The sequence below is a fragment of the Calonectris borealis genome, chromosome 37 (genome assembly GCF_964195595.1).
Source record: "Calonectris borealis chromosome 37, bCalBor7.hap1.2, whole genome shotgun sequence".
In the NCBI taxonomy this organism is placed as follows: domain Eukaryota; kingdom Metazoa; phylum Chordata; class Aves; order Procellariiformes; family Procellariidae; genus Calonectris; species Calonectris borealis.
Window position 1 is genome coordinate 460,131 of NC_134348.1, and position 17,386 is coordinate 477,516.

The 17,386-nt window shown below is 71.2% G+C and overlaps 1 protein-coding gene and 1 long non-coding RNA gene across 2 annotated transcripts in view; one reads left to right on the forward strand and one right to left on the reverse strand.

The window, feature by feature from the left end:
• Positions 1-1,225: 1,225 nt before the first annotated feature.
• LOC142074488 (uncharacterized) lies at positions 1,226-14,844 on the forward strand. Its single transcript, XM_075135138.1, is given in 18 exon segments — positions 1,226-1,413; positions 3,538-3,595; positions 4,004-4,099; positions 4,508-4,561; positions 5,201-5,272; positions 5,275-5,381; positions 6,037-6,172; positions 6,330-6,416; positions 6,488-6,592; positions 7,173-7,321; positions 8,220-8,268; positions 8,350-10,137; positions 10,674-10,853; positions 11,773-11,932; positions 13,102-13,201; positions 13,300-13,373; positions 14,495-14,609; positions 14,695-14,844. Coding segments are annotated over 18 exon segments (3,522 nt in total). The 5' UTR covers positions 1,226-1,309; the 3' UTR covers positions 14,783-14,844.
• Positions 14,845-15,191: 347 nt separating this feature from the next.
• The window catches only part of LOC142074541 (uncharacterized), a 14,835-nt gene continuing 12,640 nt past the window's right edge, over positions 15,192-17,386 (reverse strand). The window contains exons 2-3 of the long non-coding RNA XR_012670629.1: positions 15,328-15,419; positions 15,192-15,288 (exon numbers count right to left, since the gene is read on the reverse strand). This is a non-coding gene — a long non-coding RNA (uncharacterized LOC142074541). The remainder of the gene's footprint in view (positions 15,289-15,327; positions 15,420-17,386) is intronic.

A 17,386-nucleotide genomic window follows, 5' to 3' on the forward strand; every position in this document is an offset into this window, starting at 1 on the left:
GGGGGCTGGGGGGGCTAAGGGCAGATTTGGGGGGCTATAAGGCAGCTGGGGGGGTTTCGGGGGCTATGGGGCAGCTGGGGGTGCATTTAGGGGGGCTATGGGGGGTTTGGGGGGGCTGTGGGGTGGGTTGGGGGGGCTATGGGGGGGGCAGGGCTGCCTGGGACAGGCTGTGCAGACAGAGGGGGGGGGGTCTCTAGCCCGGGGGGGGGTAACATGCTGGGGGAGGCACGTATGGACTGGGGGGACCATATAGGACTGGGAGGGGGGATGCAGTGACTGTGATATATGGCTGGGGGTCAGATATACGGCCCGTGGGGGTGGATATGTGGCCCGGGGGGGCAGGTATATTGCCCGGGGGGGCGGTATATGGCCTGGAGGAGCAGATATATGGCCTAAGGGAGGGCTATATGGCCGGAGGCCGTGGATATATGGTCTGGGGGAGGTTATATGGCCCAAGGAGGGGGTTATATGGCCCGGCGGGGGCAGGTATATGGCCTGGGGGGTGGATATATGGCCCGGGGGGGCAGGTATATGGCCAGAGGGTGTGGATGTATGGCCTGGGGGGGGTTATATGGCCCAGGGGGCGGATATATGGCCCAAGGCGATGGATATATGGCCGGGGGGGCGGATATATGGCCCAAGGAGGGGATATATGGCCCGAGGGAGCGGATATATGGCCCAAGGAGGGGATATATGGCCCGAGGGGGCGGATATATGGCCCAAGGCGATGGATATATGGCCCGGGGGGGCGGATATATGGCCCAAGGAGGGGATATATGGCCCGAGGGGGCGGATATATGGCCCAAGGAGGGGATATATGGCCTGGGGGGGCGGATATATGGCCCAAGGAAGGGTTATATGGCCCGGGGGGGCAGATATATGGCCCAAGGAGGGGATATATGGCCCGAGGGGGCGGATATATGGCCCAAGGAGGGGATATATGGCCCGAGGGAGCGGATATATGGCCCAAGGCGATGGATATATGGCCGGGGGGGCGGAGATATGGCCCAAGGAAGGGTTATATGGTCCGGGGGGCGGATATATGGCCCGGGGGGGTGTATATGGCCCGGGGGGGGGAGGAAGCTCCTCCCGCCCGGCTCCGTTTCCTGCCCGGGCGGGGCCGGGCCGCGCCCAGCGCGGGGGGGGGCAGCGGGGGGGGCGGCCCCGGGAGCGCGGGGGGGGCCGGGCCGGGTTAGGGGGGGGCGGCCCCGGAGCTCTCGGCAGCGGGACCCGATCCCGTCCCGGCAGCGCTGCGGGGCACGCGTGGGGGGTGGGGGGTGTCCCCCGTGGGGTGTGGGGGGGGGGTCCCATGGGGTCGGTGTGGAAGCGGCTGCAGCGGGCGGGGAAGCGGGCGGCCAAGGTGCGGTTCGTGGCGACCTTCGAGGAGCTGCTGGTGGAGGGCGGGAGGAGCTGGTGAGTGACCCCCCCACGGGGGACCCCCCCCCCACGGGGGACCCCCCCCCCACGGGGACCCCCCCCACGGGAACCCCCGGGAACCCCCCTCCGACACCCCCCGACACCCCCCCCCCCCCCCGCAGAACACCCCACCCCCCGGGACCCCCCACCCGGGACACCTTCCCACGGGACACCCCCCCCCTCCGGGAGCCCCCCTACCAAGGGAACCCCCGGGGATCCCCCTCCGGACCCCCCCCCGGGGATACGACTCCCCGGGACCCCCCCGGATCCTCCCGTGTTCCCAGGGACCCCCTCCCCGGACCCACCCGTGTCCCCCCCCCGGACGCGCCGGGACCCCCCGCAACCCCCCCCGTACCCCCGTGTGCCCCCAGACCCCTCGGGAGCCCCCGGGACCCCCCTCGGACGCCCCCGTGTCGCCCCGGGACCCCCTCGGGAGCCCCCGTGTCCCCCCGGAACCCCCCGGGACCCCCCCCGTGTCCTCCAGGACGCCCACGGGTGTGGGTGGGGGAGGTCGGGGTCCCTATGGGGGTCCCTGGGGGCAGCCCCTCCCCACGGGACCCCCTCCCCCTCCCCGCAGGGGGCTCGGCCAGACCCCGGGTGGGGTTGGGGGAGGAGTTTGGGGGGGGGTCCCCGCTGCTCCTCCCCCTCCCCGGGGCCCCGCCCCCCCCCCGGCCCCGCTACCGGTTTCGTTTTGAGTCAAAAATGCCCATAAATGGGGCCGGGGCGGGAAACGGCGCCTCGGGCGCTAAAAATAGACCCGGGGGGGGGGGGAGGACGGGCCCCCCCTCCCTCACCCCCCTCCCTCACCCCCCTCCCCCTCCCGGCCGGGGTGTCCGGTTTCCCCCCCCCGCCCCCCCAGGGGGGCTAAACTTAGCCCTGCCCCACCCCGCGGCGCCCGCACCTGCCCGGGGGGGGGTGGGGGTGGGGGTGGGGGGGACCCCTGGCCGGGGGGAGGGGTGTCCTGCCCCACGGGGCGCCCCCCTCTCCCCCCCCGTGGGTGCCGTGGGGCGCGGCCTCGCAGGCGCTTGAGCAACGTGGGGTGACTCACGGGGGGGGGGCTATAGGGGCAGCTATAGGGGCTGCACTGGGGTCAGTATAGGGGTGCAATGGAGCAGCTATAGGGGCTGCTATAGGGGCTGCACTGGGGTCAGTATAGGGGTGCAATGGAGCAGCTATAGGGGCTGCTATAGGGGCTGCACTGGGGTCAGTATAGGAGTGCGATGGGCAGCTATAGGGGATGCTATAGGGGCTGTGCTGGGGTCAGTATAGAAGTGCAACGTGGTCTGTATAGGGGCTGCTATAGGGGCTGCGCTGGAGTCGGTATAGGTGTGCAATGCACTCAGTATATGGGCTCCTATAGGGGCTGCACTGGGGACTGTAATGGGGTGCAACGGGGTCTGTATAGGGGCTGCTATAGGGGCTGCAAAGGAGTTGGTATAGGCGTGCAATCCAGTCAGTATAGGGGCTGCTATAGGGGCTGCAGAGGGGTCAGTATAGGGGTGTAATGGCACAGCTATAGGGGCTGCTCTAGGGGCTGTGCTGGGGACTGTAATGGGGTGCAATGGGGTCTGTATAGGGGCTGCTATAGGGGCTGCACTGGAGTCGGTATAGGTGCGCAATGCAGTCAGTATAGGGGCTGCACTGAGGTCAGTATAAGGGTGCAATGGGGTCTGTATAGGGGCTGCTATAGGGGCTGCACTGGAGTCGATATAGGTGCGCAATGCAGTCAGTATAGGGGTGCAATGGGGTCTGTATAGGGGCTGCTATAGGGGCTGCGAAGGGGTCAGTGTAGGGGCTTCTATAGGGGCTGCCATAGGGTTCCTGTAGAGTTCCTATAGGCATGTCATAGAGCTTCTATAGGGCTCCTATAGAGTTCCTATAGGGGCTGCCCGGGGCCGTTACGGGGCCGTGGGCGGGTGCCGCTGCCGTTATCTGGGGGGCGGCCCCACGGCCCCACCCTGCGCCCACGGGGCAGGAGGAGCCGCCCCACGCCCCTCCGTGGGGCCGGAGGGGTCTCCCGTGGGGCCGGGGGGGTCCTGGGGGGCTGGGGGGGGCCCGCCGTGGGGCTGGGGGGGCCGTGGGGCCGCCCCCCCGTGCCTGACCCCCCCACGCCCCCCCCAGGCAGCCCGACAAACTCACCGTGGTCTGGACCAGGCGCAACCGGCGCGTCTGCTCCAAGGTGTGGGGGGGGTCCCCGTGGGGCTGGGGGGGGTCCCGTGGGGCTGGGGGGGGTCCCGTGGGGCTGGGTGGGAAGGGGCATCGAGCTGGGAGGGGGGCCCCGTGGGGCTGGGAGGGTCCATGGGGCTGGGTGGGAGGGGGCGTGGGGCTGGGGGGAGTCGCGTGGGGCTGGATGGGAGGGGGCGTGGGGCTGGGGGGGGCGTCCCGTGGGGCTGGGGGGGGGTTCCCGTGGGGGTGGGTGGGAGGGAGTGGAGCTGAGGGGGGTCCCTGTGGGATCCATGGGGTTGGGGCTTCCATGGGGATCCATGGGGCTGGGGGATTTTGGGGGGGTTGGGGGGGGTCCACGGGGGGCCGTGGGGTAGGGGGGGGGTCCACGGGGGGCCGTGGCGGGGGCTGACGGGGGGTGCAGCCCCACAGCTGGCAGCCCGGCATCGAGAACCCGTACCGGGGGATGGTCGTCTGGGTGGTCCCCGAGAGCATCGAGGTCGTCGTCACCCTCTACCGGGTGCGTCCCCTCCCACGGGGTCCCCACTCGTGTCCCTTCCCACGGGGTCCCCATTAGTGTCCCCCCCTGCACGTATCCCCTCCCACGGGGTCCCCATTAGTGTGTCCCCCCCCCGGGGTCCCCACTCGCGTCCCCCCCTTGCATGTGTCCCCTCCCACGGGCGTCCCCACTGGTGTCCCCTCCCGCAGGGTCGCCACTCGTGTCCCACCCCCCCCACATGTCCCCTCCCACGGGGGTCCCCACTCGTGTCCCCTCCCATGGGGTCCCCACTTGTGTCCTCCCCTTGCACATGTCCCCTCCCATGGGGGACCCCACTCATGTCCCCTCCCACGGGGGTCCCCACTCGTGTCCCCCCCTCGCACGTGCGGTGTCCCCTCCCACGCCCTGGTGACCCCCCCGTCCCCCCAGGACCCCCACGCCGCCACCTACGATGACAAGGAGTGGACCTTCCTCATCGAGAACGTGAGGGGGGGGCGCCCGGGGTGGGGGGGTGGCCCTGGGTGCCGGGGTCCCCCCATGGGTCCCGATGGGGGGGATGGGGCGGGTCCCCCTGGGGGTACGGGGGTCAGTATGGGGGTCCCCCGGGGTGCGGGGGGTCCCCTGCGGCCGTGGGGGTCCCTGGGGTGATGGGGGTCCCCTGGGGACATGGGGGTGCTGCTGGGGGTCCCCCGGGTGATGGGGGTCCCCTGGGGTGTTGGGGGTCCCTGGGGGAACAGGGGTCCCACTGGGGGTCCCCTGGGGTGATGGGGGTCCCCTGGGTGATGGGTGTCCCTGGGGGGACAGGGGTGCTGCTGGTGGTCCCCTGGGGAGATGGGGGTCCCCAGGGTGATGGGGGTGCTGCTGGGGGTCCCCGGGGTAATGGGGGGTCCCCTGGGGCATGGGGGTGCTGCTGGGGGTCCCCGGGGTGATGGGGGTCCCTTGGGGGGATGGGGGTGCTGCTGGGGGTCCCCAGGGTGATGGGGGTCCCTGGGGTCAGGGGTGCTGCTGGGGGGGTCCCCAGGGGGATGGGGGTCCCCTGGGGGTGATGGGGGGTCCCCGGGGAGCTGGGGGGTCCCCGGGGTCCGCGGTGGCTGACCCCCACCCCCCGTCCCGTCCCCCCAGGAGTCGCGGGGGCGGCGCTCGGTGGTGGCGGGGGCCCCGCTGGACCTGGGGCGCTTGGCGGGCCCCACGCCGGGGGGGGGACCCCCCTGTCCCTGTCCCTGCGTCCCCGCTCGCGCAAGGTGGCGGCCGCCAGCCTCCGCCTGCGCCTCAGCGCCAGCGTCCTGCACGAGGGGCACCCCACGTGAGTGGGGGGACACGGGGGGGCTGGGGGACACGGGGGGTTGGAGGGACATTGGGGGCTTGGAGACGTGGAGAGGCTGGGGGTGCTGGGGACATTGGGGGGGACGTTGGGGTCTTGGGGACATTGGGGACTTTGGGGGGGCATTGGGGACACTGAGGGAGATGTTGGGGTCTTGGGGACATTATGGAGGTCTTGGGGACGTTGGGGACTTTGGGACATTGGGGACTTTGGGGGGGCATTGGGGTCTTGGGGACATGGAGGGGTTGGGGGACATTGGGGGTCTTGGGGACATTAAGTGTTTGATGGGGACCTTGGGGACATCGGGGGGACAGAGGGATGTGGAGGGTTTGGGGGTCTTGGGGACACTGGGGGTGTTGGGGACAGTGAGGGGGTACTGGGGGTGCTGGGACAGGTGATGTCGGGGGGATGTGGGGACATGGGGGACCCGTTGGGGACATCGGAGGGGACAAGGCGGGGACGTTGGAGGGGACACTGGGGGGATGTTGGGGACCCATTGGGGAGGTTGGAGGGGACACTGGGGGACGTTGGGGACAAAGGGGGGACGTTGGGGACCAGGGGACGTGGGGGACCCATTGGGGACGTGGAGGGGACACCGGGGGCCGCTGGGGACACTTGGGGACACGCGTGTCCCCAGGGAGGAGGACATGCAGAGCGTGGCCAGCCTGCTGAGCCGCCCGGGGGAGGTGGCCGACCTGGGGGACTTCGAGAGTGACCCCGAGGAGGAGGAGGAGGGAGCGGGGGGGCCGCGGCGGGGGGGCACCCCCCTGCCCCCCCGAGGTGGGTCCCTGCTGTGTCCCCAACCCCCCCCTTTGTCCCCAACCCCTCCTCTGTCCCCAACCCCCCCTGCTGTCCCCAAAGTCCCCAGGGCCCCCCCCAATTCCATGGAGGTGTTGGGGGGGGGGTGTCCAGCCCTGACCCGCCCCCCGGTGCCCCAGACCCCCCCCCGGGAGCTGCAGGCGCTGGCAGAGGAGGAGGAGGAGGAGGAAGAGCCGGGGGGGGCCCCCCCGGGCACAGGTGAGTCTTTGGGGGGGGGGGGAGCGGGACCCCCCAACCCCCCCCGGTCCCCCAACCTTCCTCTCCCCCAGCCCCCCCCGCGGAGGAGGGCGACCGCGGAGGCTCCCCCCCAGGAACACAGGGGGACCCCCCCCAACCCTGGGGGGGACCCGGACCCCCCCCCAGAAATAACTACGGTGAGTGGGGACCCCCCCATGGGGGGGGCAGGGGGGCGTGTCTGGGGTCACCCTGGGGGGCTTGGGGCCCCCCTGCATGGGTGGGGGGGGTCCCATATGGGCTGGGGGGGGCACTCAGGGACCCCGTGCCTGGTTGGTGGGGTCCCATATGGTCTGGGGGGGCTTTGGGGACCCCGTGCCTGGGGGGGGGGGGGGGTCCTATATGGGCTGGGGGGGGTGTCTCAGGACCCCGTGCATGGGTGGGGGGTCCCGTATGGGCTTTGGGGACCCCGTGCATGGGCAGGGAAGTCCCGTATGGTCTGGGGGGGCTTTGGGGACCCCGTGCATGGGTGGGGGGTCTGGTATGGGCTGGGAGGGGGTTCTCAGGACCCCGTACATGGGTGGGGGGGTCCCGTATGGGCTTTGGGGACCCCGTGTATGGGCGGGGGGGTCCCGTATGGTCTGGGGGGGGGGCTTTGGGGACCCCATGCCTGGGCGGGGGGGTCCCGTATGGTCTGGGGGGGTGTCTCAGGACCCCGTGCCTGGGCGGGGGGTCCCCCCGGGGGTGTTTGCGGGCGGGGGGTGCTGACCCCGCCGCCAGCCCCCCCCCGGGGGCAGCGGGGCGCTGCTGGCCTGGTGCCAGGCGGCCACGGCCGGGTACCGCGGCGTCCGCGTCACCAACTTCAGCACCTCCTGGCGCAGCGGCCTCGCCTTCTGCGCCCTCCTGCACCGCCACCGCCCCCGCCTGCTGTGAGCGACCGGGGGGGGGCGGGGGGGGATGGGGGGGGGGACCGGAGGGGACCGGGGGGGGACCCTGGGGACACGGGGGGGGGGACCCTGGGGGGGGACCTGGGGGGGGACGGGGGGGGGGACCCTGGGGACATGGGGGGGGGGGACCCTGGGGGGGACCGGGGGGGGGGGGACCTGGGGGGGGACCCTGGGGACACGGGGGGGGGGGACCCTGGGGACACGGGGGGGGGGGCCCTGGGGGGGGACGGGGGGGGGACGGGGACCGGGGGACATGGGGGGGGGGACCCTGGGGGGGGACCGGGGGGGGACCTGGGGACACGGGGGGGGGGGGACCCTGGGGGGGGGACCTGGGGGGGGACCTGGGGACATGGGGGGGGGTACCCTGGGCAGGGGACCTGGGGACATGGGGGGGGACCGGGGGGGGGGACCCTGGGAGGGGGACCTGGGGGGGGGGGACCTGGGGACATGGTGGGGGGGACATGGTGGGGGACATGGGGGGGTCCTGGGGACATGGTGGGGGACTGGGGGGGGACCCTGGGGGGGGACCCTGGGAGGGGACCTGGGGACATGGGATGGCGACCTTGGAGATGTGGGGACATGCTGGGGGCACCCCGGGGGGGGGGAACATGGGGACCTGGGGGGCGGACCCTGGGGACCTGGGGGGGGGGACGTGGGATGAGGCACCCTGGGGATGTGGGGACATGCTGGGGACACCTGGAGGGGGACATGGGAACCTGGGGGGGGACCCTGGGGACCTTGGGGGGGGACCCTGGGGACATGGGATGGGGCACCCTGGGGACGTGGGTGGCCGCCTGAGGACGTGGGGGGGGGGTGTCACCCTGGGGACCCCCAGGGACACCTGAAGGGACCAGGGGCCCCCCCATCCTCCCCCCTCCAGTGACTACGAGGCTTTGGACCCCCTCGACATCAGGGGCAACAACAAACTGGTGAGTTGGGGGGGGGATGTCCCTTTGGGGGGGTGCCCAGACACTGGGGTCCCCCCCCCAACCCTGTCACCCCCCCCCCAGGCCTTCGACGCCTTCTCGGCGCTGGGGGTCCCGCGGCTGCTGGATCCGGCCGATATGGTGCTGCCGCCGGCGCCGGATAAATTGGGGGTGATGACCTACCTCAGCCAGGTGCGGGCCCGCCTGCAGCCCCCCCCGCGCCCCCCCCCCGGCCCCGGCCAGCGGGGGGCACCCCCAGACCCCCAGTTTGCCACCGCGGATGATGGGGGACCCCCATGGAGAACCCCAGACCCCCAGCTTGGCACTGGCCAGGGGGGCCCCCCCCCGGACCTCCAGCTCAGCACTGTTGATGGGGGGCCCCCCCGGGCCCCTCCGGACCCCCAGCTCGGCACTGCTAATGGGGGGCCCCCCCGGACCCCCCCGGACCCCCAGCTCAGCACTGTCAAGGGGGGGGCCCCCCCAGACCCCCAGCTCAGCACTGTCAAGGGGGGGCTCCCCTCAGACCCCCAGCTCAGCACCGCTAATGGGGGGCCCCCCCGGACCCCCCCAGACCTCCAGCTCGGCACTGCTAATGGGGGGCCCCCCCGGACCTCCTCGGGCCGCCAGCTCGGCACTGCTAATGGGGGGCCCGCCCGGGCCCCCCCAGACCCCCAGCTCGGCACCGTCGAGATGGGGGCCCCCTCAGACCCCCATATTGGCACTGCTGATGATGGGGGACCCCCATGGACACCCCCAAACCTCCAGCTTGGCACTGGCCAGGGTGGCCCCCCCCCGGACCCCCAGCTTGACACCACTAATGGGGGGCCCCCCCGGACCCTTGCAGACCCCCAGCTTGGCACCATCGAGGGGGGGGTCCCCTCAGACCCCCAGCTTGGCTCCATTGAGGGGGGGCCCCCATGGACACCCCCCAACCCACAGCTTGGTACTGGCCAGGGGGGGTCCCCCTGGACCCCCCCGGACCCCCAGCTCAGCATCATTGAGGGGGGGCCCTCCTCAGACCCCCAGCTTGGCTCCATTGAGGGGGGCCACCCCTTGGACCCCCAACTCAGCACCACCGATGAGGGCCCCCCCTCGGACCCCCAGCTCGGCTCCATTGAGGGGGGCCCCCCACAGACCCCCCCGGACCCCCAGCTCGGCTCCATTGAGGGGGGCCCCCCCTCGGACCCCCAGCTTGGCTCCATTGAGGGGGGGCCCCTCCAGACCCCCCCGGACCCCCGGCTCGGCACCATCGAGGGGGGGTCCCCCTCGGATCCCCAGCTCAGCACCACTGATGGGGGGCCCCCCCGGGCCCCCCCGGACCCACAGCTCAGTATCATTGAGGGGGGGCCCCCCTCAGAGCCCCAGCTTGGCTCCATTGAGGGGGGCCCCCTCTTGGACCCCCAACTCAGCACCACCGATGGGGGCCCCCCCTCGGACCCCCAGCTCGGCTCCATTGAGGGGGGGCCCCCACAGAACCCCCCGGGCCCCCAGCTCGGCTCCATTGAGGGGGGGCCCCCACAGACCCCCCCGGACCCCCAGCTCGGCTCCATTGAGGGGGGGCCCTCCTCGGACCCCCAGCTTGGCGCTGTCGAGGGGGGGCCCCCCCGGACCCCCCCAGCATCTGGGGGGGGCAGCGGGGCTGCGGCTGGGGGGGCTGCAGGGGCAGCAGCAAAGGACGCTGGGCCTGGGCCCCCCCCGGGGACGCTGCTGCCCCCCCCCCGCCCGCACCGCCCGGCTGGGGGAGGGGGCCAGCCCCCCACGGGGACCCCCCCCGGCCCCGCGCCCCCCCCCCGCACCAAGACCCTCGCCCACCTGCGCGACGCCGACCTCCTGCGGAGACGGCGCTCGGGGCGACGCGGGGACCCCCCCACGGTGAGACCCCCCCCGGGGAGAGTCCCCCGGACCACCCCCCGGAGGTCCCCGGGCACCTTGTTATTGTAGGGTCTGCCTTAATGCTGGGGGCGGGGGTTTGTTATTGTAGGGTCTGCCTTAATGTGGGGAGGGGGGGGTGTTGTTATTGTAGGGTCTGCCTTAATGTGGGGAGGGGGGGGTGTTGTTATTGTACGGTCTGCCTTAATGCTGGGGGCGGGGTTGTTATTGTAGGGTCTGCCTTAATGTGGAAGGGGGTTTGTTATTGTAGGGTCTGCCTTAATGCTGAGGGCGGGGCTGTTATTGTAGGGTCTGCCTTAATGTGGAGGGCGGGGCTGCTATTGTAGGGTCTGCCTTAATGTGGAGGAGGGGATTGTTATTGTAGGGTCTCCCTTAATGCTGGGGGCGGGGCTGTTATTGTAGGGTCTGCCTTAATGCTGGGGGGGCGGGGCTGTTATTGTAGGGTCTACCCTAATGCTACCCCCTATTATTACCCGGCCCCCCAGTGTGGGGGTCCCTGACCCCCCCTCTCTCCCCAGGGTGACGTCGGGGCCCCCCCCGCGGCCCCCCCGGCCCAGCCCCCCTCCGGTGAGCGCGGGGGCGGGGGGGGACAGGGGACAAGGGGGGGTGACGGCCGTGGGGTCACCCCCTTGTCCCCTCCCCGGCCCCCCCGTGCAGACCCCCCAAAAGAGCCCGGCCCCCCAGAGGAGGAGACGCCGGTAAGGGGACACGGGGGGGACACGGGGGGACAGGGGTGGGGGGGACATGGGGGGCATGGGGACACGGGGGGGACACGGGGGGACAGGAGTGGGGTGGGGACATGGGAGGGGAGGGACAGCAGGGGGACAGGAGGGACACAGGGGTGGGGTGGGGACATGGGGGGGGACAGAGGGGGCACGGGGACATGGCAGGGACAGGGGGGACAGGGGACGAGGTGGGGACACGGAGGGGTGGGGACACGGGACAAGGCGGGATGGGGACACGCAGGATGGGACGGGGATGGGGTGGGGTGGGGGGGGACACCGGGGACGTGTCCACGGCGGGTTGGTGGCAGCGGCTGCGGGGCCATCGGGGGGATGCTGGGGCTGTGGGGACAGTGGGGACAGTGGGGACATGTCATATCCCACTGGTGGCAGCGGCTGCGGGGTCGTGGGGACAGTGGGGACATGTCCTGTCCCACCGGTGGCAGTGGCTGCAGGGCCATGGGGACAGTGGGGACAGCAGGGACATGTCCTGTCCCACCGGTGGCAGCGGCTGCGGGGCCGTGGGGACGGTGGGGACAGTGGGGACAGTGGGGACATGTCCTGTCCCACCGGTGGCAGCGGCTGCGGGGCCGTGGGGACGGTGGGGACAGGGGGGACAGTGGGGACATGTCCTGTCCCACCGGTGGCAGCGGCTGCGGGGCCATGGGGACGGTGGGGACGGTGGGGACAGTGGGGACATGTCCTGTCCCACCGGTGGCAGCGGCTGCGGGGCCGTGGGGACGGTGGGGACGGTGGGGACAGTGGGGACATGTCCTGTCCCACCGGTGGCAGCGGCTGCGGGGCCGTGGGGACGGTGGGGACAGTGGGGACAGTGGGGACATGTCCTGTCCCACCGGTGGCAGTGGCTGCGGGGCCGTGGGGACGGTGGGGACAGGGGGGACAGTGGGGACATGTCCTGTCCCACCGGTGGCAGCGGCTGCGTGACACCAGCCAGTTCGTGCTGGCGGAGCTGGCGGCACTGGAGCGGGAGCAGGCGGGGGTGGACGCCCGGGCTGTCACCCTGGAGCGGGAGCTGCGCGGCCTCATGCAGTCGGGTACGGGGACACGGGGACCCCCCGGGGACACGGGGACCCCTCCGGGGACGAGGGGACACGGGGACCGCCCCAGGGACATGGGAACCTCACTGGGGACATGAGGACAGGGACACAGGCACTCCACTGGTGTCCCCAAGCCCCCTCCCCATGTCCCCCACCAGGTGCCATCCCCATGTCCCCATGTCCCCGCACCGTGTCCCCCTCCCCATGCCCCCACACCATGTCCCCAGTGGGGTCCCTGTGTCCCATTGTCCCCAGTGGGGTCCCTGTGTCCCTGGTGGGGTCCCCGTGTCCCTGTCCCCAGTGAGGTCCCCATGCCTCCATGTCCCCAGTGGGGTTCCCATGTCCCCAGTGGGGTCCCCATGTCCCCTTGTCCCCAGCGGGGTCCCCATGTCCCTGGTGGGGTCCCCGTGTCCCTGTCCCCATGTCCCCAGTGAGGTCCCCATGTCTCCACGTCCCCGTGTCGTCCCCATGTCGTTCCCGTGTCCCCTCCATGTCCCCGTGTCCTCCATGTCCTCCATGTCCCCCCATATCCTCCATGTCCCCATTTCCCCATGTCCCCGTGTCCCCTCCATGTCCCCGTGTCCCCCCCCATGTCCCCGTGTCCTTCCCGTGTCCTCTCCATGTCCCCGTGTCCCCTCCATGTCCCCGTGTCCCCCCCCATGTCCCCGTGTCCTTCCCGTGTCCTCTCCATGTCCCCGTGTCCCCTCCATGTCCCCATGTCCCCCTGTGTCCTCCACGTCTCCGTGCCCCCTCCACGTCCCCGTGTCCCCTCCACGTCCCCATGTCCCCTTCATGTCCTCCACGTCCCCGTGTCCCCTCCACGTCCCCGTGTCCCCTTCATGTCCTCCATGTCCCCGTGTCCCCTCCACGTCCCCGTGTCCCCTTCATGTCCTCCATGTCCCCGTGTCCCCTCCACGTCCCCGTGTCCCCTTCATGTCCTCCACGTCCCTGTGTCCTCTCCATGTCCCCATGTCCCCTCCATGTCCCTGTGTCCCCCCCATGTCCTCCACGTCCCCGTGTCCCCTCCACGTCCCCATGTCCCCCCGTGCCCCCTCCACGTCCCTGTGTCCCCTCCACGTCCCCGTGTCCCCTCCACGTCCCCATGTCCCCCCGTGTCCCCTCCACGTCCCTGTGTCCCCTCCACGTCCCCGTGTCCCTGTCCCCAGGCGCTGACCCCCCCCGGGAGGAGCAGCTGATCCAGGAATGGTTCTCGCTGGTCAACCAGAAGAACGCGCTGCTGCGGCGGCAGGACCAGCTCCAGCTGCTGTGAGGGGACACGGGGGGACCTGGGGGGGTCCCTGTCCCCCCCCCAACCCGGGGGTCACAGCCCTGGTGACGTCCCCGTGTGTCCCCCCCCCCCGCAGGGCGGAGGAGCAGGACCTGGAGCGTCGCTTCGAGCTGCTGAGCCGGGAGCTGCGGGCGATGCTGGCCATGGAGGGTGGGTGGGGGGACACGGGGGGACAGGGGGACACGGGGGGACGGGGGGGACGGGACCCCTGGGCTGGGGACACATCGGGGCTGGGGACCCCCTGGGCTGGGGACAACTGGACTTTGGGGACCCTCTTGGGCTCAGGAACCCCTGGGTTTGGGGACAGGCTGGCTTTGGGGACCCCCTGCTTTGGGGACAGGCTGGCTTTGGGGACCCCCTGGGTATGGGGATCCCCTGCTTTGGGGACAGGCTAGCTTTGGGGACCCCCTGGGTGTGGGGATCCCCTGCTTTGGGGACAGACTGGCTTTGGGGACCCCCTGGGTGTGGGGATCCCCTGCTTTGGGGACAGACTGGCTTTGGGGACCCCCTGCTTTGGGGACAGGCTAGCTTTGGGGACCCCCTGGGTGTGGGGATCCCCTGCTTTGGGGACCCCCTGGGCTGGGGACAACTGGGCTTTGGGGACCCTCCTGGGTTCAGGGACCCCCTGGTCTGGGGACAGCCTGGTTTTGGGGACCCCCTGCTTTGGGGACAGGCTGGCTTTGGGGACCCCCTGGTCTGGGGACAACTGGGCTTTGGGGACCCTCTTGGGCTCAGGAACCCCTGGCTTTGGGGACAGGCTGGCTTTGGGGACCCCCTGCTTTGGGGACAGGCTAGCTTTGGGGACCCCCTGGGTGTGGGGATCCCCTGCTTTGGGGACAGACTGGCTTTGGGGACCCCCTGCTTTGGGGACAGGCTAGCTTTGGGGACCCCCTGGGTGTGGGGATCCCCTGCTTTGGGGACCCCCTGGGCTGGGGACAACTGGGCTTTGGGGACCCTCCTGGGCTCAGGGACCCCCTGGTCTGGGGACAGCCTGGTTTTGGGGACCCCCTGCTTTGGGGACAGGCTGGCCTTGGGGACCCCCCTGGTCTGGGGACAACTGGGCTTTGGGCACCCCCTGGTTTTGGGCACCCCCTGGCTTTGGGGACCCCCTGGATGTGGGGACCCCTTGCTTTGGGGACAGCTGGGCTTTGGGGACCCCCCCAGGTTTGGGGCAGCCTGATTTTGGGGACCCCCCTGGGCTTTGGGGGCCTCCCCCAGAGTTTTGGGGTCCCCCCCTTAACCCCCCCTCTTCCCCCTTGTGTCCCCCCCAGACTGGCTGAAGTCCTCAGCCCAGCGCCAGCGGGAGCAGCTGCTACTGGAGGAACTGGTGTCACTGGTGAACCAGCGGGACCAGCTGATGCGGGACCTGGACTGGCGCGAGCGGACGTGAGCGGGGTCCGGGGGGGGGCGGTTTTGGGGGGGGTCCCGGGGGGGTCCCGGGGTGCGGCCCCCCCTCACCCCCTCCCCGCAGGGCGCAGGAGGAGGACGCCCGCCTGGAGCGCGGCCTCGACCAGCGGCGCCGCAGATTCGCCCGCAGGGAGACCTGCCGCATCGCCTGAGGGCCCCCGGGACCCCCGGAGCCACCCAGGGCCCCCCGGGACCCCCGGAGCCACCCAGGGACCCCGGGACCCCCGGAGCCACCCAGGGCCCCCGGGACCCCCGGAGTCACCCAGGGCCCCCCGGGACCCCCGGAGTCACCCAGGGACCCCGGGACCCCCGGAGCCACCCAGGGCCCCCGGGACCCCCGGAGTCACCCAGGGACCCCGGGACCCCCGGAGCCAACCAGGGCCCCCCGGGACCCCCGGAGCCACCCCGGGACCCCCAGGACCCCCGGAGCCAACCAGGGCCCCCGGGACCCCCGGAGTCACCCAGGGACCCCCAGGACCCCCGGAGCCAACCAGGGCCCCCCGGGACCCCCGGAGCCACCCAGGGCCCCCCAGGACCCCCGGAGTCACCCAGGCACCGCCGGGACCCCCGGAGCCACCCAGGACCCCCTGCGGCCCCTGGGACCCCCCCCCAGGACCCCTGCACCCACCTGGGACCCCAGGGACCCACTCTGGGACCCCTGCACCCACCCAGGACCCCCTGGGACCCCCTCCGGGACCCCCTGGGACCCCCAAAGCCACCCAGGACCCCCTGGGACCCCCCCAGGACCCCTGCACCCACCTGGGACCCCAGGGACCCACTCTGGGACTCCTGCACCCACCCAGGACCCCCTCCGGGACCCCCCGGGGACCCCCAAAGCCACCCAGGACCCCCGGGGGCCCCCCCGAGACCCTCCCGGTCCCCCGGCGGCCGCTGGCACCCGGCAGCAATAAAGATTTTATGTGTGGACACGGATGGGTGCTGGGGCTATAGGGGATGGGGGCTATAGGGGATGGGGGCAGCTATAGGGGGTGGGGGCCTAGAGGGGATGGGGGGGCTATAGGGGATGGGGGGGCTATAGGGGGTGGGGGCTATAGGGGATTGGGGGGCAGCTATAGGGGATGGGGATGGCTATAGGGGATGGAGGGGCAATGGGGGGCTATAGGGGATGGGGGGCTATAGGGGATGGGGGCTATAGGGGGTGGGGATGGCTATAGGGGCTGGGGGGGCTATGGGGAATAGGGAGGCTGTAGGGAATGGGGGAGCTATAGGGGATGGGGGCGCAGCTATAGGGGATGGGGATGGCTATAGGGGCTGGGGGGGCTATGGGGAATAGGGGGGCTATAGGGAATGGGGGAGCTATAGGGGCTGGGGCTGGGCTATAGGGGATGAGGGAATAGGCTATAGGGGCTGGGGGGGCAGCTATAGGGGCTGGGGAGGGCAGCTATAGGAGCTAGGGGGGCTGTAGGGAGTGGGGACTGGGCTCTCCGGCTATAGGGTCCGTCCCCCCCCCCCCGCAGGCTGAGGCCGGGGGCTGCCGAGGCCGAAGGCTTTATTGTTGGGGGGGGGTGGGGGGGTCCCCCCCTCCCGGGGGGGCTCCAGTGTCACGGGGGGGGGGGAACGTCACAGCTTCGGTTTCACAGTTAGTGGGGGGGGGGGGAGTGTGCACGGGGGGGGGGGCATGGCCGGCACGCGTGAGGTGTGAGCGTGCACGGGGCGCGTCCATGGCGTGTGCATGGCGTGTGCACGAGGTGAGTGTGCATGGGGCGTGTGCATGGCGTGTGCACGAGGTGAGTGTGCATGGGGCGTGTCCATGGCGTGTCCATGGCGTGTGCATGAGGTGAGTGTGCATGGGGCGTGTCCATGGCGTGTCCATGGCGTGTGCACGAGGTGAGTGTGCATGGCGTGTGCATGGCATGTGCATGGCGTGTGCACGAGGTGAGTGTGCATGGGGCGTGTCCATGGCGTGTGCATGGCGTGTGCACGAGGTGAGTGTGCATGGCGTGTGCATGGCATGTGCATGGCGTGTGCACGAGGTGAGTGTGCATGGGGCGTGTCCATGGCGTGTGCATGGCGTGTGCACGAGGTGAGTGTGCATGGGGCGTGTGCATGGCGTGTGCATGGCGTGTGCATGAGGTGAGTGTGCATGGGGCGTGTCCATGGCGTGTCCATGGCGTGTGCATGAGGTGAGTGTGCATGGGGCATGTCCATGGCGTGTGCACGAGGTGAGTGTGCATGGGGCGTGTCCATGGCGTGTGCATGAGGTGAGTGTGCATGGCGTGTGCATGGCGCGTCCATGGCGTGTGCATGGCGTGTGCACGGCATGTGCACGAGGTGAGTGTGCATGGGGCGTGTGCATGGCGTGTGCATGGCGTGTGCATGAGGTGAGTGTGCATGGGGCGTGTGCATGGCGTGTCCATGGCGTGTGCACGAGGTGAGTGTGCATGGGGCGTGTCCATGGCGTGTGCACGAGGTGAGTGTCCATGGCGTGTGCATGGTGTGTGCATGGCATGTGCATGGCGTGTGCATTACCAGTGTGCATGAGGTGAGTGTGCACGGGGTGTGAGTGTGCACAGGGCGTGCATGGCGTGTCCATAGCGTGTGCATTGCCCGCGTGCAGGACGTGAGTGTGCACGGGGGGCCTGAGTGTGCAGGAGGTGTGAGCGTGCATGGGGCGTGCTTGGCGTGTGCGTGGCGTGTAGATGGCATGTGCACGGCGTGTGCATTGCCCGTGTGCATGAGGTGAGCGTGCACAGGGCGTGAGTGTGCAGGAGGTGTGAGCATGCACGGGGCGTGCG